This window comes from Botrytis sinoallii (assembly GCF_014898435.1).
Source record: "Botrytis sinoallii strain Bc 23 chromosome Unknown BSIN_006, whole genome shotgun sequence".
In the NCBI taxonomy this organism is placed as follows: domain Eukaryota; kingdom Fungi; phylum Ascomycota; class Leotiomycetes; order Helotiales; family Sclerotiniaceae; genus Botrytis; species Botrytis sinoallii.
This window is the reverse complement of record NW_024066033.1, coordinates 1,682,574-1,704,730: the sequence shown is the minus strand read 5'-3', so window position 1 is coordinate 1,704,730 and position 22,157 is coordinate 1,682,574. Positions and strand designations below refer to the sequence as shown.

Sequence of the window (22,157 nt, the reverse complement as noted above, 5' to 3'; positions counted from 1 at the left end):
ATGTAATGTCGTCGGAGGTACCAGGGTACAGAGTTTGCACCAGCACGTTGGGATTTGGATGCAATTGATGCAATTGACGCAATTGAACATGCTTGCACGTTATACTTGACAATATTCAATCGTGAATTACATCACATCACCTTACGATGATGATGTTGAGGATGTTGATGAGAAGAACAGAAAGGAAGTATTTTGGACAACTTGTTAGCCTCTACATACCTACATACCTCCTCCGTACACGCACATCTTTTTCACCCCTTTTATTACATCTGAGCTCTCGAGGCTCGAGGCTCTCTTTTCGATCTTGACAACCAACCCCAAATTCTCTTTCGTCTGGTACAATGCACATCCATCTTGCAGATCAACCAATTAAATCACGGTAAGAAATCTGTCAAAAAGGAGGCGAGTCAGGCGACGAAATCGGTTGAAATCGGTTCAACGGACGAGGCTGAGCAATGCTAATCAAATATCCCGCTCATCACCCGGTATGCGATAATCTCATGGTCCAAGTACATTATTATGCTTCGACTCACTTGAACATTATCATGATAATACCATCTTCCTCCACACTCTCGGTTTCATGGCTTCTTATCTTTAACTCTTACCGCCAACCTCACCGCATTGTCCATGATCATATCACATAGCGCCTGTCTGTGAATTCTAGCTTGCCGCACGCTGAGTCATTACCAACCACAATCCAACTCGATTGACATACAACTGCAATATATATATATATATATATATACTCGGGCGTTTACCTTCATTTGAGCTTATCAAATTAAGGCTTGTGGATATCACTCTCTCAATATCCTTCATTCAATCGCAATTTGCGAATCTCAGTAATGGCTGCCGACATGGAACCTTTGGAGAAAGATGTGGAACAGGCAGAGTCGAAACCGATGATTGGGGAAGAGACGCACAACGATAGATATGATGGCAATGAGGGGAGAAGAAAGAAGAGTTTAGCGAGTAAGATTGTCGATGTTGCTTGCATTGGGTTGAATATCATCAGTACAGTAGTTCTTGTTTTTCTCAATAAATGGTTCGTGTAAATCCTATCCTTGATCCGAAAATATAAGATCTAATGATAACGTAGGATATTCAAAGACCCCCAGCTGCGAAATATGCAAATATCCTTTGCGATGTGGCATTTTACATGCACAACCATTGTATTATGGATAGCTAGTCGTTCTGCCTTCAAGCTTTTTGTCCCCATACGACTGCCATTCCTTCAAATGCTTCCATTGTGCTGCTTCTTTGCCGGCTTTCTCATACTTGGAAATTTGAGTTTAGCATTCAACTCTGTGGGCTTCTATCAGTCAGTTGCTCACCCCAACTCCTTCTTTCCAATATCCCACTAATTCCCCTCTTCAAACCAGACTCGCCAAAATAATGACCACACCCTGCGTTGCCCTTCTCCAATACGTCTTTCTCTCCAAAGCCGTCTCTGCACAGACCATCCTCGCCCTCGCCAGCGTCTGCGTAGGTGTAGGTCTAACTAATACTGGAGCCTCGGGAACCACCACATTCGGCGCATCCATCGCTATTGCTGCATTTGTAGTAACGGCATTCTACCAAGTCTGGATTGGCAAGAAACTTACCGATTTCAAAGTCTCTTCTCCGCAACTTTTACTCAATCAAGCCCCGATATCTGTTTTGATTCTAGCATTTTTGGCACCGTTCTTCGATACAAAACCAGATGTGTCGGTTATACCGAGGGATACACTTATTGCGCTTGGTTTGAGTGGTTTGGCGGCTGCACTGCTGAATTTGAGTCAATTCTTGATTATTGGAAGAATGTCGGCATTGACATTCAATGTAGCTTCCAAGTACGAACACCTTCCCTATTATCTTACCCCCAAACATCATGTGCTAACCCGTTCATCCAGTGTCAAAACAATCATAATCCTCACCTACGGTTTCATGAGCGAAGGTCGAGTCCTCACCATCAAGGATTCTATGGGCATATTACTAGCTTTGGGCGGTGCAACAGTGTATAGCCAGCTTTCACAGCGGTGAGAGAAGCGTGTTGTAATGTGTAACGAATCTTGAGGCCATCGGTGAGATCTAGGCGTTGGAGCATGAGCTAGGTGTTTTGTTTGGTGTGTGAGATCTTCAATCTTGGAATTACATAGGTAAAGAGATAATCTGCGTAATAAGTTCTGTTTTAATGACCCGCGTGTGTATAATGAAAACTATCTGTCGAATTCATTCGAAGCAGAAAAAGCCCACACGGGATCTATTTATACATGCCAAGACGTAATGAATTCAAGTCGGGAAGATATGACTGTGCATGCATAGATTTTCATTTATAGTCTCAATCATCGGCAGCTATGTAGAAAACCCTAAGTGGCTGAATGAGCCTACCGGTGCTTAGCACGGCCAGATGAAAGAGTTCTGAAGTAATGATTTCTTGAACATCGAATGGCATTTTCACAACACATCATCTCTAATCAAAGATCTAACTATCTGCTATTCCACATTAACAAACCTCAATTGATCACCACAGAGCAACATGAAACTAGATGGGTAGAGTCTTGAAACTCGCATAATCAAGTACCTATGTATACATGAGATAGATATAAAATACACCAAAGGCTCAGAGGTCCTTTTGCAAATGGTGATATCCATTGTATTGCTTTCAAATATACATCTCTAAACTCCTTACGCCTGATGCCTAAAACCCATTAGACCATGCTAAGGTGTAAAAAAGACAACGTGAAGAAACACAACAGTGTATACTACGCTAATTCATTATATGTATCGCAACCCATTTACCATATCCATATCATACCAATCATACATTCTACATGCAGAATCTACTCTCGTTTGAATTCAATATCAACTTATCCACACCGTGTATCAACCATCGTCCACCAGCCTTATTTACCGTCTCTCTACCAATAAGAAATGCATCGCCACATATGCTAAGAAGATAAAGGCACCGGCGAAAATAGCGAGATTGATTGCATCTGGCCAGAATGCCTGCGTGTTAAATCCGAAACTGCTCAAGATTACGGCGCCGGGAACGGTAATGTCGAGTTTGTATTTCTGATCCACGAGTGTCAAATATGTGACTTCGTTAACGATTAGAGATTCGAAGCCGTAGTGGAAAATAGATAAGGATTGTAGCCAAAGAGCGGATTTGGGGATAGCATCGTGGTTGAGGAGAAGACCGGCAAAGAGGAGACTAAATAGCATGACAAGACTTCCGATGAGACTTGCAACGCCGTTATCTTTGAAGACAATACCAAGGAAAAGACAGATTGCAGCCGCTGCGAGATTGAAGAGGACGAGGATGAGGAGGAATTTGAAGAAATTAGGAGCTTCAGCTACAAGTCCAGTCATAGGGTATAAGATAGAGCCCATAATGAGAGGAGGAATAATTCGGAGTGGTACGATGTCGAAGAGAACTTTGGCAAAAAAGTACGTGGCAGGAGAGTAGTAGCCATTTGCTCTTTCTCTGACAAAAACCATTCGCTCGGTAGCAAAGACGTTCAGACTGGAGAGGGTACTGAAACCGAAAAGCGCTAGAATGAAAAAGAATAGTCCCAAGCGATTCTGGAATCCCGGAATGTCGTCAGTCAGGCCATAAAACAAGAATCCAGACAGTACAGCCAACAAAATTGCGATTGCGTAGTGTGTCAACATCAACATCGGATTTCTGTAAAGATTGCGCCAGGTGCGTTGTGAAAGAATAACAAACTGTCGAAGGTATCCAACTCTTGCATATCCTCTGCCCATCGTAGTGGTGGCTGTTGAGCTGTTCTCCTGTACATGTCCATTTGTGGTTCCATTGGCATTTTGAGCGGCGGAAACAGCGTTTTTGAGGTCGTCCTGAAGATCTCTGGCGATTGGAGATTGTGCATAAGAAGATACCAGAACATCCAAATCTGAACCAGATCCAGGTGCATCAGGTGGTAAATTATCTGGATCTTCGGCAATCGATGAATGTTGTCTTGACATCCTGAGCCAGTGCTGGTTGGCCTCTGGGTCCACAGGTGCCTCATCGGGTTGGGAAGTAGGGGTGTCGACTCCACTCTTCTTACGAGTAAAAAGCTCACGTTCTTGTTTTGCCCTTACAGAGTCACGACGTTTGCCTTTAGGTCTTAATAGGGACTCGCTTGGGCTACCAACAACAGGTTCCTCAATGCTACCGCCAGAAATGCTTGCAATTGACTTAACCGCCCTAGTACTGCTTGCTCCAACGCTTGGTGTAACGCCATGTCTGAAATCGGATGTAGTATCATCAATCGGGGTGCGAGGTGCACCAACATGCATTGTTAAATCAACCAAGTAGTCGGCAATATTGAAACCAGGTGGGCAGGCGTAACCAATGTGATCGAAGTATTCTTGACAAAGATTGAACTCGCCGGAATAGACCGTTCTTCCTTTTGCGAGAAGTAGTAGTCTATCGAACAAAGCCACAATGTTAGATCTTGGTTGATGAATGGTAAATATGACCGTTCTTTTATAGTTCTTAGCCAGGTTGACGAGACATTCAATGACGTTGAATGCGTTGTATGCATCAAGACCACTAGTTGGCTCATCGAGGAACAATATGCTTGGACTGGTAACCAATTCACAAGCGATTCCAACTCGACGTTTTTCTCCGCCAGAAATACCGCGACCCTTGCCATCCTCAGAACCAATCAAAGAATCCTTAATATGAGAGATACCAAGCTGTCGCTCAACTTCAAAGACTCTCTGCTCTTTGGCTGATCTTCCCATGTCTCTTGGCAATCTCAAAAGAGCGCTAGTCATGATCGTTTCGTGAACGGTAAGAGTAGGCAACATAGCATCTTCTTGATCAACAAACCCGATGACACTTCTGTATTCATTATCTGTGACCCTTTCGCCATTGACATAGAAATTTCCTTGAACAACACCTCGCTTATTCTTACGAGCAAGAATGTCAAGGAAGGTGGTTTTACCAGCTCCAGATGCACCCATGATGGCCATGATCTCGCCAGGATGAGCTACACCTTGAACACCAGTCAAGATCTGCTTTCCATTTATATTGTATGAAACACTCTCGAAGTATAGGGAGGCGGGCTTGTGATCGGTCATTAGCTTGATGCTCTCGTCATCGGAATCGTCTAGATGAATAGGGCCGTATTTGAATTGCCTTCGAGACAAGTACCAAACTAAAAGAATAACTCCAACAACGAATAGAGATGCAATGGCAATGACACCTGCGATCAAAGGCGTGTTGATTCTCTTGATAGGGCGTTCGTATCCTGGAATCTCGGTTTCGTAAAGACATTCTCCCGCCTGACAATTGATAAAAATGCTGCTATCTCCAAACATTTGTTGAATAAGCAAATCCATTTGAGGTTCCTTAAAAGTACATTCGTTGCTACTATCCTTCTGCTCACAATTAAAGGTTGCAGGACCTCTAATTTCTTGATCGAGGAAGTCCGAAATGTCAACCGATCCGTTTTCACCGCAGAGCATTCGGTCCGGAACACACTTGCAAGCAATGTTTTCACATTTTGCGCTGGTCGAGTTGCGGTCATAATCGTTTTGCGCGCCCGATGTACAAGTATCCAAGGAACAGTAAAACGACTCTCTTTCGTCGACCCAGAATTGAAAGTCGCAGGTCTCTACTTCAGCGTTGCAGGTAAAAGTAACCTGGGGCTTCTTGCCATCCAAGATATCCAGAATCTTCCTGTTTGTGACGTCGCACATCTGATAGTTCTCCTTTACAACCTCGCCATTTTGATAACAGACGCCTCCCTCTTTTTCAGGCATTAGAGCGTTGCATGCCTTGTTGTTCGTGCAGACATTGCAGTTGATTCCTGTCCAGCCATCTTCGCAAGCGCATGAATCTGTTGTTCGCATAGGCCGATCCTTTCCATCTGCCAAAGAGCCACAAACTATCAAGAGTCAGTGGGGAAGTTTTCCAGAATTTGCAGCAAGTTTGGCTAACCTGGCTGAAGACAGTCATCGCCACCGAATCCTGGTGGACAGGAGCATTTGCCATTGTATTGATTGCAGTCAGAATATTGCCCGCAAGTAAATGCGGGTAGTAAACAATTAAAACTATATTCAGTCAGCAAGATATTTTGGTCTAGAAGAAGAGGCGCAGTACCAAGGAGGACAATCGTCAGGTCGGTCGTCCATCAGAGCTAATTGGGCTTTCATCGAGTCTATCGACGAATAATTCGTGAAAGCGTGCGCGTTCCATGATAGAGACAGAGTGGCGAGGACTACAGTCCCTAGTTGAAGTCGTTTCATCGTTCGTGAATATTTGCGAAAATCGCGATGGTTGAAAGTGGGAGCTTGCTAATGGAACCAGCTTAATGCTGCGGTGAAGCGACGACTCTTGATGCCATGTAAAGTAGAGATGAGGGATCCGAACAATACTTGGAACGAACAAATAGCAGTGAATTTCAAAGAGAGAGGAATTAAAGAGAAATGCTTGCGTGGTAACTCGATAAGATGTTGAAGGAGAGAATAACAAAATTAACAATAAACCAAATGAAGCTTGTTATCAAGCAAGTGTTGAAGAAGAGTTGAACAGCTTAGGTAGTAGGTAACCTTAAGAGGTAATAGTGAGTGTCGGTCGTATCATTCACGTTCATCGGAGAGAGTTTTAGCTTGTCCGTCTCCTGTCCTGTCCTGTCCCAACAGCCTAACAAGAATAAGCGGGGATTGATAAAAGCTGGAGCAGCTGTCAGGAACCAAAAGATAAAAAGATTAGCTGGAAGGGTTGAGAATGGATTAGAAATTACGATGACATAGATTTGGGAATGTATTAGGTATGTTTTGTTTGTATCGTTCATATTGCAAAGTGATGGTTGGAAATGGAAAGCTTCATGGAAAGCTATTCGACTATCTTTCAATCCTCTCTATATACATATATGTACATGCTAACAAGACTTTCCAAAGTTTCTCCCTCATATCAATGTACAATGAGATGTACCTACTCAATCAGCACTCTACGTACGATAAAGTAGAGCATGTCATGTCAGGGCAAACGTTGTGTCTGAGCTTCACAAAATCCCCAACATCCTATTGGTCTATTGCTTCCGATTCCTCTCTCTTTCCTGGGGATGGCCGAGGTTTAGCAATCTCCACAATGCAATGTCATCCACGCCTTTCAAATATCCATTGCTCCATATGACAACTTGTTCCTACTGCAATATTGAAAATGTAGGTTTGTCAAATATATATAAAACAAAGATGTCCAATCCAAATGCCAACATCTCTTAGTCTTCTCTTCTAGACAATACTCTTCAACCCGTATACACTCTACCATCTCAAACATGGTCAAGATTGAGCCTTTCGCCGTAGAACAAGTACTACCCCTCCATTCTCCACCAAAACTGAAATGTCTCTAACATTCTACTTCCAGTGGATGGACAAATATGAGCTCACGCCTGGGGTTCTCAATATTGCCGAAACATGTGCAGCTTCCATCTCCATTGACGATCTCGTAAAGTTATCCGAAGATCCAAATCTGCCTCACCCAATCTCAACCTCGACCAAACTCACATATGGACATATCCGTGGATCGCCCGCTCTTCGAGAACGCTTGGCGTCTCTTTATTCCGCGAGAACTGCATCGGCTCTATCGCCAGAGAGTATACTCCTCACGCGCGGGGCCATTGAAGCGAATTTCCTTACACTCTATACGTTGATTGGCCCTGGAGATCATGTAGTTTGTGTGCACCCAACTTATCAACAACTATACTCTGTTCCACAAAGTCTCGGCGCGGAAGTCTCGCTATGGAAGTTACACAAGGGAAAGAAATTCATTCCTGATCTAGAGGAGCTGAAGCAATTAGTCAAGGAGAATACCAAAATGATTATTATCAATAATCCAAACAACCCTACCGGAGCTACAATTCCAAAGTCTGTTTTACAAGGCTTGACGGAGTTTGCGAAGGAAAAGGGTATCATTATTCTAAGCGATGAAGTTTATCGACCATTGTTTCATGGAATATCAGTAGCTGACACACAATTCCCTCCGTCAATGGTATCCATGCCTTACGAGAAAATCATAGTCACTGGCTCCATGTCAAAAGCCTACTCTCTAGCTGGTATTCGCATTGGTTGGGTCGCCTGCAAGGACAAAGCTATCATCGAAGCTCTCGCGGAAGCTCGAGACTATACCACTATATCTGTCTCGCAGCTTGACGATCAAGTTGCCTCTTATGCCATGAATCAATCCGTCATTCATGCACTCCTTGGTAGGAATATCAAACTTGCCAAAACCAACGTGGCACTTGTAGATGCTTTTGTCAATGAACATAGCGAGAACCTGTCTTGGGTAAAGCCAAATGGTGGTACTACAGCCTTTATCAAAGTGGAAAACAGAAGGGAGCCAGTGGATGATGTACAATTCTGTGTGGATGTTATTGAGAAGACCAAGGTTATGTTCTTACCGGGCTCGAAATGTTTTGGTGAGGAATTCAAAGGTTATGTGAGAATTGGATTTGTGTGCGAGACGGAGGTTTTGAAGGAAGGTCTGCAGAAGTTGGGAGGATACATTAGAGAATATCTTAAGTGATAAATGATGAATAGACATTATCATGATTCAAGAAACGTTTCAACATAACACAATACCCTAATAAATGAAAACATTGTTCTTACCCAGTGCACCTTGATCCCGTTTCAGAACGCATCTTTCATTTCATGGTGAGGTGAGCTACTTCTTAGACTGCCGCCCAAACCACTAAACACGGTTCCCAAAAATCCGGACTAGCAGACTAATTGTAAACTCTCAATGTTTGGACACAATGCAATATTTAAACTAAATGCAAAAATGCAATTTTTCTTAAAGCTGTGGAGAAGTTAAAAGCAGTAGAACATTCAAATTGAAGCTGTCATCCCTATCTATCTCGATCATGTATTTGTATGCAGACATTGAAAGCTTAAAATTGTTGGGTTAGGTTGTGCTCTGAACGGATCGACAAAAATTGCTATGCATACCTATCTACCTACCTACAGAACAACGAATGAGCCATCTCAACATCATTTAGTTACTTACTCATAGTCATACATTCAACAGCATGAGCAGTCAACACACCATAAACCCGTATCAATATTGAAATTCTTTCCTAATCTTTGTATTCTCCATTGGGTATAAACATATGTCTAAAGCATAATCATAATCATAAGCAAAGAAACATCGCAGTCCCTCCATTCCTCATTGTCATTATCGTCTCTGATTCCTTCATCCTCCTCGTCGATTCCCTCCTGTTAAACCACAGTCTCCCATCATTATTCATTCATCAATCATTGTCCTCATACCCGCGTCCCTAGCTCGCATCTCTCCCCAACGACCAACACAAAAGACATCACCCTCCAAACCTCATACCTTCTCCTCCTCAAGAAATCTCAAGAGCCATTCCCTTCCCCGCCACACCAAGCCCACCCATTGCAACCCCCTCCTTCCCCTAGAAGAATAACAAATCTCTCTAAACTTAATTCCCTCCTCCCCATTCCCACTCCCATCCGCACACTCAAACCCCGTGCTTGCATTCTCCCGTCCCGCTTTCGCACTGCTCAATCCAACCATACTCTTTACCTTTCTCATTCCCTTAATCCTATTCAATCCACCCATCGCGATATCTATCCCGTCCATCTCCATCTCCACATCATCTTCAAATTCAACAGCACTTCCATTAAACGCCTTGCCTACAGAGAATCCAGCAATCCCATTTCCGCTATTGACAGAAGCTTCGAGTGCAGCGGCCCTTGCCATGGCTTTGCTCGTCTGCACACCATAGGTGTAGAGAGCGGTGAAGACGAGAGAGGTGCCTAGCATGACGTGGAGGGTGTAGAGGATGTAGAGGGTGATGGATTTAGAGCTGAGGAGGTAGGCGAGGTTGGAGAACATTTTGACTGATGTAGGACTTGTACTTTAAGGGCTACTTTCTGTGCTTTGAGTAGTGGATTTATGTGTGCTTTGTTGTAGAGTATGGTTGATACTCGAAGTCGAAGTCGAGATTGATGGTGCGAGTAAGAGAGTGGTTGTTTGTGGATTGGGTGGAAGTTGTATGAGGAGCTTTTGATAAAGTGAATTGATAGTAATTTATGATGGTATTGTATTTGTTTTCGTGAATTTTTTGGTAAGATCTAAGTTGTATGTTGTATGTTGGATAAGGTAGAGGGAAGATTGGTGATGGGTCGATTTGATTGTAGTGCTTCGGAAAAGGCAAGAGCAGATGACTTATATCTATACTTCTTGATTCTTGAAAAAACGCGCGGTACCAATAAAAGAAGAGATTTTTCTTGATTAAATTTTTTCAAAGCATTGCCGGGCCATCATTTATTGATTGTTGTGATCTCCTTCAACCCCATATTCTGAAGTCATCGTGAAGTTACTACGATTAATGAATTTCTCCTTGCAAGGAACATGCTCGCAATATCATTCATGCCCATAGAACCAGCAAATCATCCCATAATTTTTAGGGAGTGAAACCTCTCAAGCGAGCCCAACTGCCAGCACATCCCTCGCGTGAAGGGGAAAGACACAGCCTTATTTCAGGGGTAGCCACGGTAAATGCATTCATGTCAATAATATGAGCCGCGAATATAGGGCTTAATTTTCAGCGCATGAAGCACTTTTCAACGTCGTCTAATCTTTTCACCGAATGCACTACGTCAGTGCGGAGTCCTTCTGGAACATCTGAAAGAAGGGCATGGTGATAGGAGATCGTGAGATAGAGATGAAATCGTAGGAGGGGGGAAAAAGAGTTTAGTAGTAAGGGTTGAACGGCATTGATGACCTCAAACTTCGAATGTTACCCAGCCACCACAATATATCGAGTTCACGACTCAGATGCTTGGCCATCATCTATGTATTATGGGGGATAATAGAGTGCGTGTTTGATAAAAGTAAAATTATATGATGGGTAGTTCATCGTATGTTTGGTGGTCGGGCATTCATTCTTTCAGAATGGCGGGTCTGAGTGTTTCGTAAGATATTCGACCTCCTGCCATTGACTTTCATTGAAGTTCACATGACTCATTAACAGTGATTTGAAATACCCCAATTCCCATCAATGAATTTCGAATGTTTCCAGGTCGAATAGTCCGTTTTTTACTCCTCGAATGCCTTCCCCATACATGAAGCCATCAATGTATGCCTCTCCCACGAGAATGTAGTGATCATCAGTCTTTCTCAATATGACAGGAAATCTACACCTGGAAGAATGCAGATCAAATCATTTTTGGAGCAGTTCCATGGTCCAAGTCCAATGATTCCTGTGTCGGAAACGACGAAGCAGCGTCTGTTCATTGTCCAACAAGCGGAGATAAGAAGTGCTAAGTGTTCCTTCTCATCGAGAGTTCCCTCAATCGTTGAGATAGAGGATAATGGAAAACTAAGCTTGGGTAGTTGTTCCGATAGTATTGTTGCAAGGGCCTTCATTCGAATAGCGTATTCTGTGTGATCGTTGAAGGTCCAATTGCCACAAGAGATTGTTCTACAGAATGCTCCATGCTCTCGTAGGGAGGGTCTTCTCTTAGAGACAACGATACTCCACCATTCTTGTAGAACTTTCAGACCCCTACCATTGTTATCTCTAGAGTTCAATTCTCTTCTGAAGGACAAGCCGGTTTTTTGGACTATTCCTAAGATGACACCAGTAGTTCTCAAAACATATCCATCTTGAAGAAATTGCACATTAGCATAACTATCACCGGAAGCCATGAACTGAGGTTTGCTATGTTAAAGTCCGATTATTGTGGCTGGCGGCTTTGGGAGGTCTTGTCCAGTTCGGTACCCATGAAGGAAGACCGTCATTGTCGGGCGTTGTTTGGTTTCTTTTGATTGACACATATAACATCCAGTCTTCGAGAATCCTGAATTATATGTCTCGCAGTGTGCGTATATACCCGTCGAATTGACAATGAATAATCAATTTTACCAAAGGACTCCCGTGAGTTCGATATCCCTACCAATGCGTACACTTTATCTTTTGGATCTGACGACTTCTTACTCTTGTGAGAAAGCAAAAGCTCAAAAAGAGGAGAGCTGACCGCATCAGGGACCTGATCTCTTGATACTTGCAAGATCTTCGGCCCCCCAATGGTGAGAGTTCGTACCTATGATGGTGATTTTAAGTAGATAGACAACAGTAAGTGTTCTTCTCTTCTTAAAATATCGCAGGTGTTACAAAGCTCCATTATAGGTATACTCTCGTCCCCGCAGAGTACAATTGCTTCTTTGGCACAGGCGACTTCTTGAATGACCCATATCCTCCACCAATACTGCCGACGAAAAAGAGTTATTAAAGCCATCAATTGATCCTGTGTTGACGGGTCACGGAGCATTTTTATCACTTGATTCCTTGAAGCCTTGTTCATTTTTTTGGCCAGTCGGATTGCTAAAGAACTATTGTCTTTCTCGGAACCAATCCAAACAGGTACAGATTGTGCGTTTTGAAAAATGGTTCTCATCTTAGCTATTTGATTATTTCGCTCTGGTATATTGTTCTGGTCAATACAAATGGCATCAACCCACAGAAAGCTTTCGTCATTTTCTTTTTGAGACCGCAATCTCCTCAAAGCTCCAATAAGATTATTGGATGCGGAAAGGCGTTTTCCGTTAACAATTATTGACTCTGAGGAAATTTTGGCCCCCAAGTATACGAAAGTGCTCGATAATTGGGAGCTCTGTGCAAAGCTGTGTGAATGAGCCGACAACGAATAACATCATCCTTCGAAATTGGGGGAAGAAGTCGTAGTAACCGGATCTCATCTAGGCCATGGTTCAATTCCTTATATTGGAATGGGTCAATTGGTTGATTCATCTGTGTGATACTATGTTGTTGTGTAAGGATGAGAATGGTCTTGTTTAGTTGATTGTGTAGCCAAGGAAATCGGTGAAAAAAGTCTGTCAGTGCCGAAGAGAAGTCTTATGATACTATTGATGAGCCACACAAACAGCTTGATCAATCCTCTATCACTACCTAGGTACCTGGAACTGGAAACTTATATCAGAGCTTTCATTTTGTTGCTATTTGATCGATGCGCGACAACTCCAACATACTACTATAACCATAGCAACGGCTAGCCAAGGATGACAGAAAGTGGGGGTTTGTAGGATCCATGGATAACCTTATCTTAAGCTCACCGTTGATTTACAACTCTTTTCAGACCTCTAAGAAAGTTCACACCCGGTTAAAGGACAGATTACCTCCGAATTTTCTATCGACGTCTTGACTGTTAACTTCTGGATGTGATACGATTGCCAATGTGATGATCTTGAGAAATACCTACAAGATACAACAGACCGGCTATGGGTTGGCGACCTAAATATTCCACCCATATCCATAGTTTGGATGAGAGTATATAGGGAACCTTGGAATATGTATATAAATCCGGAAACTTCACCATATTCGCAGATGCACACGAAATGGTTCTTACATTGACATAAGGTACACGTTCATATTTTGGGCCATTCCACTCGAGTCAGAGTTTCCCTATTCTGCCGCCTCGCCGGCTCATTCCCTTCCCAAGGTAATGCTCATTTCACTGTCAATCCAAGTCACTTGTCGATCAACTTTTACCTTGGGAAGGTAGGTGAGTAGGTAAATCATAGGAATTTGTCAAAATCACGCATTTGTTAGTCCAGTTGTGCAACCATGATGAAGTAATAAACACTTGTCGTTCTAGACTAAAAGTCAATGACGTTGTTGAGATATCCCCGCATCGGCGCATCCCCACTACTCTTACTTTGTTCGCATTCTTCACTTCACTTCACTTCACCTCTCTCCTCCTCTCCTCTCCATTTCCATCAAAGTCCTCATTCCAAATTTCAAATCTCAAAGGTCTCCAGTCTATTCCAATTATTCAGAGTATTATCAAGGATAAATCCAAAATGTCTTCCAATTTCTATCTCGAAGGTACCCCAGATGAAGTCAAAAATGCGAAGGTTAGTTACTATCGGCTTGCCTGCCAAACTATACAGCTGACTGGGATTATGAAGGGACTTCATCTTGTAACAATGTCAACTCCCAATGGCAAAAGAGTTCAGATTATGCTCGAGGAGTTGAAGGCGGCATATGGCACCGAATGTAATGAGTGCCATCTGGAATCAAGCGTATAGAGTCTTGCTAACTAAGCTAGATACTCACACTCTCATTAATATCTCAACTAATGAGCAAAAGAAAGACTGGTTCTTGAAGTTGAACCCGAATGGTATGTTATGATAGGAAGTTTTGTGGGAGTTCAATGCTTATTAGTATCTTGCAGGTCGGATTCCTATTCTGATCGATAACACCAAGACTCCTCCATTTCCTGTCATGGAGACCAGTGCAGAATTGCTTTATCTCTTGAAAGAGTTCGACAGCAAGGATATTTTTGGATTCAAGGACGAGTTGGAGAGAAATGAGTGCCTTCAATGGCTGTTCTTCTGGCATGGTAGTGTAAGGTCTTCGTCGCCCTGAAAATACTTCCCAGCTAACAGTTTGATAGGGTGCCCCGGTAAGTCTGAGCATAGAGACGTCATTTATACCATTGTTATTCTATGGAGGGTTCCTAAACTCTCCACATTCTCTAGAAATTTCATCTAAAGTCATGATGTTTTAGCATTACTAATGACTTCAATTTGTAGTACCAAGGCCAAACGAACTATTTTTCCAAGGTTGCGAAAGGAAAGAGTCCAGGTCAGTAGCTATTCAAACTTATGCAGAGCATTTAACTAAGACAAATGCATATATAGAAGCTTTAGAGAGATTCAAGAACGAGACCCTGCGCGTATTTGGGGTGCTCGAGATTCGCTTGTCAGGCAAATATACGGGTGAGCCTCGTGACTACTTGGCTGGCAATGGGAAAGGAAAGTATTCCGTTGCAGATATTGGAACTTGGCGTAAGTTGTCACGATAATCTTTATGGGCCTTTAGTTGACAATGAATTTCAGCATGGGTAAGTGCATGGGACTTCTCTGGTGCATTCACAAAGGAAGATATGGATGCATTCCCGCATGTATTGAAGTGGATTGATAGGATTGCTGAGGTTAGTAATGCCTGTTTTAACGACGACTCTTACTGACAACATCAGCGACCCGCCGTTCAAAGTGGAACAGCCAAAAGATGGCAAAATTGATGAATTTGGTTGTCCAAATAATAGTGGTTAGGTCATTCACAATTGTCATGCACTTGCAACAGCAGAGGTACCTAGCTCTATACAGTTATTAGAGTGAATTGGGAAATCTAAATGAACAACCATTATTGCTTCAACCTTTACCCGTAGGTATATGTGACCTTCTATCTCAGGGCTCTGGCCCAATCAAGGGATTTTTTTTATCTTCGTTCATTGAAAATGTGTTCCTTTAAACTTTGGTATTCAAGTTCTCATTCTGTATGATGAACCTCATTGTCACACCTGAGAACATAACTTCTGGATGCGTTGCCTGCTTACAAACACTCCTTCATCGCCTAGCCATCTGAGTAATCGAGATATTGAAAGATTGTAATTCTAGACGTGAGTGATTTTGGTGCAAATGAATCAATTGGCTATGCACTTGCCCGTTTACTAGCGTTTCAACGACCTACATAAAGCTCGGCTTCCGGCAGAATTCTTTCTTTTCCTGCAACAGCAAACGGCAAACCAACTGTATTCCCAGCATAGGATTCCTGTAATTTCTTTGTGTCACTTTCTGCTGTGCAGGTGTGTTTTAACTTTGTCTATTTTTTAAAGATGCTTTCCATGCAATTGTCGATGATGCTTCTTATTTGCTGCAGTTTTTTTTGCTTTTACTTTTTCTTGTGTGTTTGTTGTCAAATATACTAATCATTATCTTTGTCAGAGCATGAATTTGCAGTCATACCTAGGTACTTTCCTTCATAAAGAGAGAAAGTGTCCCCTCCCAAAATAGGGTAGATACAATCTTGTATCTAGAATTTAGCAGCAACGAGAAACTACTGCTGTCTACGGACGTGAATTTAAGCTCTTTTCTTCTGCGGCACAACTTTATGAGCAGCAACTGCTGAATTTAGCAGCAAGAGTAACTTTCGGATATTTCATTCTCAACACATCTGCAGGAAGAATCTTTAGCTTGAACTTATAAAACGATCCTAATTTCACTATTGGGTGGGTAGGCACAGAAACCCTTCCTGTCCCGAAATTACACCAAAATAAATCCGTGAAAATTCACCATTTCTCCCCCCTCATTTCTCCACCCTCGAATCGGATATTCAATTAGCTATTATATCAATCAATATTTATTTTCAGAAGAATTTATACTTTCCGCCCTCTTTCTTTTTCAAATTTGAGAGACAATCAACCACGCATCTTTACGGACGGAAACACACATATCCAACTCATCGAACTTTACTCATCAATGGACGTCACCGCCCCTCACACACTCCCACTGGCAGAGGTCAGCCATTTTGAAGAATGGTTTAGAATAGCTATGACGTGGAAAACGGGAAAGGTAAGGAACTTTTAGCTTGCCTTGTACCACAATCCCCATTAACCAGTGCTTTTATTGCAGATTTACAGATGTGTATCCCCAGCCAAAGAAAAAAAGTTCGATGGGAGCAAGGGAGAACTGGTAGGACTCTTAACACCGCCGGCTTCTCCCTTGAAGCCAAAGTCTCCATATTTCTTGGACTCTCCAGTGTCGACCCGAAAAAGCTCGATCACATCTTCTCTGGTCTCTCCTATTTCTGAATCATCGTCGTTGGCCCCACTGTGCCTGACGCCACCAATGGTAGTTACACTGCCGATTCAAATTTAGAAATTGATTCAAAGTCTACTTCGTCACAGGCAGCTGATCTCCCCGCTTGTCCCAACTCGGCACCACGCTTACTTACCCCTCCTTCTCCTCCTCCAGAGAAAGCGCCAGTATTCGAGAACGAGTTCTACGAAGTCAAAACTTCCCCAAAGGGCGGTCTAGGTTGTTTTGCCAAAGTGGATATTGAGTCTGGAACTATGATTCATTCCGAGGAACCTTTGTTCTTATCTTCAATGGTGCAAATCTACTACAACTTTGAACAGTTGACAGCGGAAAAACAAGCCGCCTATCTGAAGTTGCATTATTGGCATGGTCTTGCTGCTCACAAGATTCTTGCAATTTTTCAGACTAATCGGTAAGTGTATCCATCCACCTCAACTATTCAACTGTTATAGGCCGGCTCAAAGCGTGTGAGAAAATTGCATCACTGACCCATCTTGTCCATAGTTTTCATGTACCTGGCGGCAGATCTGGGATCTTCCTGAATTCTTCTCGTTTTAATCACGCCTGTCCTGGTTTCTGCAATTGCACTTATGGGTTTCGTAAAGATATCAATAAAATGGTATTCACAACCCTCAGTGACATATCAAAGGGTCAAGAAATCACAATTTCCTACGCGAATGTACCCACTAATTTGTATCAAAACTACGGATTCTTTTGCGATTGTCCAGGATGTCCTCCAGGGAGTTTCGCGTCTAAAAAATGGGAATATGAGAATGATCTGAGAAGACAGGCGGAGAAGCCAATTGACAACGCCGTCGATCTTGAGCCGGAACCGTTTCTAGGGAATGAAGTTGAGGAGTGGGAGAGTGCGATGTTTGAGTGGTAGATTGGGGAAGTGATAGGAGGGAGAGTATGAAAGGGGGGAGAGACACTGTGCTGTTGATGGATGTCTGAGGAGGATCTATGACATGGGAGAAAAGCATTTTTATTCATTGCTTCAGCGGGAGATACCAAGTTGTTGGATAAGTTACCATGGGAAAACTTGAAGATATGCACTTGACATAGCGCTGGATGTTATTAGTCTTGGGGTTGCTACTGAAGTCCGAAATGGACGTTAAACTATACCATCTACTAATTAAGGGGAATGTCGGGGATGGAGCAGCGATTGGTTGTCTTTCAGTGATTGGAAGGTTTATCATTTTGAACATAGAAGTTTGAAGACTCACAACGATTTATGAAACGTTTTCTCTCAAAGACCTAACAATTTTCTGTGGTGCCACGAGGGAAACAATATCTAGAACTTGAAATCCCAAATAAAGATTGTGAGTTTCTGTCTGTAACAAACATAATAAACGCAGTAGAAACGTAGACTCATATCGAAGTCAATAGTCTGTACCAAATATAGATGTTAGATTCTCGGAGCATCTTGCTCTAGAAAAACTATGCTTATATATCTTCTAGTTCCTCCTTTGGATTGTCGTGTGCGAAGATTAGGGAAGACCAAGGGTAGGGTTGAGGAGAAAAAGACGGGGGGGGAGGTGGGGAGGGAGGTTCGGAAGGGGGGTGGGAAGGTTGGGGGGGGAATCTGAGAGGAGATGGGGAGGGAGGGGAAAGGGAATGAGAATCAGGAGGAGGTGGAGGTGGTAAAGGAGATTGATGCGTGAGTGAGTGGAAAGAGGGGAGCGCTGAAGTGATAAGGTAGAGAGAAAAGTAGTAATTAGTGAATAGAATTTGGGAAGAACAGTAATAAAGATGAAAATTTAAAGCTAAAGAAGAGAAAAACTAGTGGATTGTATAATTATATTGATAATGTGAACTTTGGTAATTTAATTAGGATCAAGATCACTACATAAACTTGTAGTCAAAACAAAAAACACGAGACTGGTTAATTCTCGAGTCGGCAGCCGCTGGTTTGTGAAGAAAAGAAATATGATACACGGTGCTGGTGTGAAATTACAAAGTTGAACAGGCCATATTTGAAGAGAACGAAAGGCTGAGAATTTGGGAGAAAGACAGACGGAGAATTAGTATGAGAAATTTGAATACATGATTGGAAATAAGGGAAGTTATCAAGGTGAGTATTCTCGGTTCAGTACCTGGTTATGAAGGCAATAAATAACACAGGAGGTGAATAACAACCATCACAAGCAAGCAAAGACCCACCACCCAACTCACGCTTCACTCTCGCCTCATATTCTCCCTTAACTCTCATCTCAACTCATGACTCTATCCACCATGCTCCACTTAAAAGTCCATAGCACTCCTCCAAAAATATCAAATCCATCTATACCCACCAACCCCAATACCCCCACAAGATTCTCCCTAACAATGAAACCTCAAAAAAATACCCGCACTTCCTCCCAACCGCCAAAACGGCAAAAGCTTAAGAGCGCGACGCTCTTTAACCCCAATGACCCACAATCGGATATGTTATCCTTTCGATAATCCATATATCCGATCGTGTCACTGTCCGATCGAAGCCCTGACAATGCTAAGTAGAAAGGCGGACAACATTCTCGAGAATGATGAATTCCACCGCTGCGCCATCGAGACGTGTGGGTGCTTGTTGGTTGGTCGCGTAGTCGGATATATATTTGAGGGCTGGGAGCGGTTTCGCTTGTATTGTAGGTGTAGGTTTGTGCGATGAACTTGTTTAGCTGAAAAGCTTTGTGATCTTTTATAGAATTACGGAAGTTGATATGGGTAATTTGATCGCTTGTGATCTCAATGACTCTGATATGGACTTCTGTGTGCGTTTCTTTGATATCGTACTGTATCTTATCTCGAAGTTGATAATGACTGATGTAACGTGGTTTAATGTCTACCAGGTAGACATCCATTTACACATTTACTTGTTAGGGAGTTTCTCGCTGCATATAGCGATGACTCTCCAAATCGCGCGAACGGCGAAGTTTTCCTTATTTATCACATTTCCCCCACCATTGTGGATTGCCTGGAACAACTTGCACTCGCGGTGTCCTCGCACAATTGATCCTCCCGCATATGATTGATAGTCTCTCTCAAAATAATCTGTTCCTCCATAGTTCAAACTTCGTTTTCCTCTTCTCCATTTTTCACATTGTCCTCCAACTTCCCAGCATCTTTCCTCCTATTTCTATCCTTTGCTTTGCCCTTAATCTTTGCACTAACCGCCTCATGTTTGTTCTTCCACATCCCTCCATATCTATACTCTGGATGTTTGCCATCGCCATCTACTTTCCCTCCACTGACGTCCTTCCAACATTTACCCGTACATACGAAATGCCATTTTTTCGTTTCGTCAATCTGGCATCGTATCAGTACATCGCGAGGTGTGTGGCATATGGTACAGGGCTTGCTATGTGGCGATGGGGAAGTAGACGGCGAGTTTAAGTTTGCAGATGAGACTGTGTAGTCTCCGGTATTGATGTTGGAAGTATGCTTATGAGGAATTGAATCTTGATCTTCCATATTCGTATCCGTATACGCGGCTTGGTCTTCCGGCATTGTTATAACCTTGATTCAAACGATACGGTGTTATGTGATGTGATGTGATATGAATAGAATCCTGGTGTTTTTGAACATCATGAGTTCTCCAAAAGTCGAGAGTTCGGAAGTCAATGCCGAAGCTTTCCCCATATTTGTGGCTGTGACTGTGCATATATTGCTGCTGCTATAACAGTACACTGTCGAGTTTGGGCATGGAATTGGAGTACTCATGAGGATTATCCTAGAGCTTTACAAAAGGCAGCATTACCTTAGCCACACTCAGCCATAGAATATCTACGTCATCTTGACTCCAATTTATAGAGTTTAGTCCATCATCCATGCGACCGGTCTTGCCAAGATTTGGAGTATTGTCTTTGTTGGGGGAGAGAGAAAAAGTATATAACGAAGCCGTTTTCATTTACTTCATGGATAGCAATACTCTTAATTATAAGAATTAAGTACATTGAACACTTTCGTACATTCACCAATCGAAACATCATCTCCATTACCCGCTGATATCAATCAATCCGACTCAATTCCAATACTAAAGACATAATGGCTGCATCATCTTCCGTAAGTATACTTTCTCTCATCTTGCGTCAGGAATTGTCGAAATCTTGCTAAAGATTTTGATTATCACAGGCGGACGTATTTGCATACATTGTTGCAATCTTCATCCCTCCTCTGGCCGTCTTCTTGAAGACTGCATGTGGAGTTGACTTTCTTATCAATATCTGCTTGACCATCCTTGGTTGGATTCCAGGTGTTATCCGTAAGTCTATGTCCATGTCTCATGCTATGTACTTGTCGATATACTTACAGTCTTATAGATGCCTGGTATGTTATCTCAAAACATGACCCAGCGAAATATGCTCCATAAGAAAGGGGTATTATAGGGGAATGCTGGTGATGATCGGTGATGATACCTTGGGAGTGGGTATATCTAGGAGGGTTTGGCGTTCAAGGTTGAAGGGAATCTCATCGACGGTTCATTCTGAGATGAGGATATCCAAGGAGTAATACATTGTTTTTATACCATTCAGGAGTTCTTCGAATTGATCAATCATACCACAATACTAAGCATACTGTACATACTCGTACATACTCGTACAACCCATTTGCATCTTCTCGAACCTATACCGCCTTGCTCTCCAACATGTCCAAATGATTGTGTCAATGCTTGGAAATTCGATAGATCCTTCTGGATACCTACTAGGTATGTATCTCCTATCTAAGCCCTACAGAGATAGTAAGATCGGATAAACCGGAAGTCATCAGTCCACTAAGTTGAAACCGATTGATAATATTTGGTAATTATTCGAGGGGCGGAGACACCATTATGTCTTGGACGGTTGGACAATTCGAATCTAACACGACTATTTACGGATATTTGGTAATAAAACTCTTGGAATGATGGATGTCAAGAAATTAAGAAAAGGACGGTCCGAAAAAGATGTCAAGCACAGTTAAGCATACTGTACTAGATAGGTAGCCAAGCGAAGGACCCTTCACTTCACCCAAGAACATATAAATAAATGTCATCCCCTCCATCTACTACTTGTTGCTAGGTACACTTTCTCACCTAATTCCCCTTTGAAAAAATCACCACCTTTTCACATATGATTTCGACCAATTTATGCTATACTGTTCGTATTTAATCCCTTCATTTTCAAGCTTTGTAAATGATTGGACTTCTTTATTCTCATCGCCTCAGCTCTAAGGTATTTATTATACTCGTGGTCACTGCTTTGGGGTGTCATGGTTACAGTGTACAGCTCGGCGCACATCGCCATTCCTTCAATGGGAATTGGAGAATGACAGCAAATTGCTTGGACGAGTAGCCCGATGGTTGAGAGAATCATTGCCGGCCCACTCATCTCTCTTTCGGCTGCTCCGTGTTTCAACGGTTAAAAGGCCTGATTGTATCTTAGCAGAAGTAATGGAATAACTCATCTTTTCTCAAAAGCCGGTTTGTTCAAATTGCTGTCGCCAAGCTTGTCGGCTGGGTGCTTGGCAGCTGTGGTGTCAAAAATGCCTTGAATTGTCT

At 42.6% G+C, this 22,157-nt stretch overlaps 9 protein-coding genes across 9 annotated transcripts; 5 read left to right on the top strand and 4 right to left on the bottom strand.

Moving 5' to 3' along the window:
• Positions 1-842: 842 nt before the first annotated feature.
• On the top strand, positions 843-2,019 carry EAF02_004260 (uncharacterized protein; the record flags this gene model as incomplete). Its single annotated transcript, XM_038900308.1, has 4 exons — positions 843-1,042; positions 1,097-1,318; positions 1,380-1,829; positions 1,890-2,019. The coding sequence occupies 4 exons, from the start codon at positions 843-845 to the stop codon at positions 2,017-2,019; spliced, it is 1,002 nt and encodes a 333-aa protein (XP_038760015.1).
• An 867-nt stretch (positions 2,020-2,886) lies between these two features.
• On the bottom strand, positions 2,887-6,240 carry EAF02_004259 (uncharacterized protein; the record flags this gene model as incomplete). Its single annotated transcript, XM_038900307.1, has 3 exons — positions 2,887-5,879; positions 5,933-6,045; positions 6,095-6,240. 3 exons carry the CDS (start codon positions 6,238-6,240, stop codon positions 2,887-2,889), a joined length of 3,252 nt encoding a protein of 1,083 aa, XP_038760014.1.
• A 1,031-nt stretch (positions 6,241-7,271) lies between these two features.
• Positions 7,272-8,518, top strand: EAF02_004258 (uncharacterized protein; the record flags this gene model as incomplete). Its single annotated transcript, XM_038900306.1, has 2 exons — positions 7,272-7,304; positions 7,361-8,518. 2 exons carry the CDS (start codon positions 7,272-7,274, stop codon positions 8,516-8,518), a joined length of 1,191 nt encoding a protein of 396 aa, XP_038760013.1.
• An 804-nt stretch (positions 8,519-9,322) lies between these two features.
• On the bottom strand, positions 9,323-9,850 carry EAF02_004257 (uncharacterized protein; the record flags this gene model as incomplete). The annotated part of the gene is made up of 1 exon (XM_038900305.1): positions 9,323-9,850. One exon carries the CDS (start codon positions 9,848-9,850, stop codon positions 9,323-9,325), a length of 528 nt encoding a protein of 175 aa, XP_038760012.1.
• A 1,287-nt stretch (positions 9,851-11,137) lies between these two features.
• On the bottom strand, positions 11,138-11,668 carry EAF02_004256 (uncharacterized protein; the record flags this gene model as incomplete). Its single annotated transcript, XM_038900304.1, has 1 exon — positions 11,138-11,668. The coding sequence occupies one exon, from the start codon at positions 11,666-11,668 to the stop codon at positions 11,138-11,140; it is 531 nt and encodes a 176-aa protein (XP_038760011.1).
• A 2,172-nt stretch (positions 11,669-13,840) lies between these two features.
• EAF02_004255 (uncharacterized protein) lies at positions 13,841-15,200 on the top strand (the record flags this gene model as incomplete). Its single annotated transcript, XM_038900303.1, has 9 exons — positions 13,841-13,894; positions 13,949-14,036; positions 14,089-14,160; positions 14,215-14,387; positions 14,437-14,445; positions 14,576-14,627; positions 14,684-14,830; positions 14,882-14,976; positions 15,022-15,200. The coding sequence occupies 9 exons, from the start codon at positions 13,841-13,843 to the stop codon at positions 15,064-15,066; spliced, it is 735 nt and encodes a 244-aa protein (XP_038760010.1). The 3' UTR covers positions 15,067-15,200.
• A 1,103-nt stretch (positions 15,201-16,303) lies between these two features.
• EAF02_004254 (uncharacterized protein) lies at positions 16,304-17,528 on the top strand (the record flags this gene model as incomplete). Its single annotated transcript, XM_038900302.1, has 4 exons — positions 16,304-16,396; positions 16,457-16,675; positions 16,717-17,054; positions 17,147-17,528. 4 exons carry the CDS (start codon positions 16,304-16,306, stop codon positions 17,526-17,528), a joined length of 1,032 nt encoding a protein of 343 aa, XP_038760009.1.
• Positions 17,529-19,687: 2,159 nt separating this feature from the next.
• On the bottom strand, positions 19,688-20,128 carry EAF02_004253 (uncharacterized protein; the record flags this gene model as incomplete). Its single annotated transcript, XM_038900301.1, has 1 exon — positions 19,688-20,128. One exon carries the CDS (start codon positions 20,126-20,128, stop codon positions 19,688-19,690), a length of 441 nt encoding a protein of 146 aa, XP_038760008.1.
• A 321-nt stretch (positions 20,129-20,449) lies between these two features.
• On the top strand, positions 20,450-21,667 carry EAF02_004252 (uncharacterized protein). The gene is made up of 3 exons (XM_038900300.1): positions 20,450-20,683; positions 20,753-20,882; positions 20,941-21,667. The coding sequence occupies exons 1-3, from the start codon at positions 20,666-20,668 to the stop codon at positions 20,988-20,990; spliced, it is 198 nt and encodes a 65-aa protein (XP_038760007.1). The 5' UTR covers positions 20,450-20,665; the 3' UTR covers positions 20,991-21,667.
• The last annotated feature ends 490 nt before the right edge of the window (positions 21,668-22,157 follow it).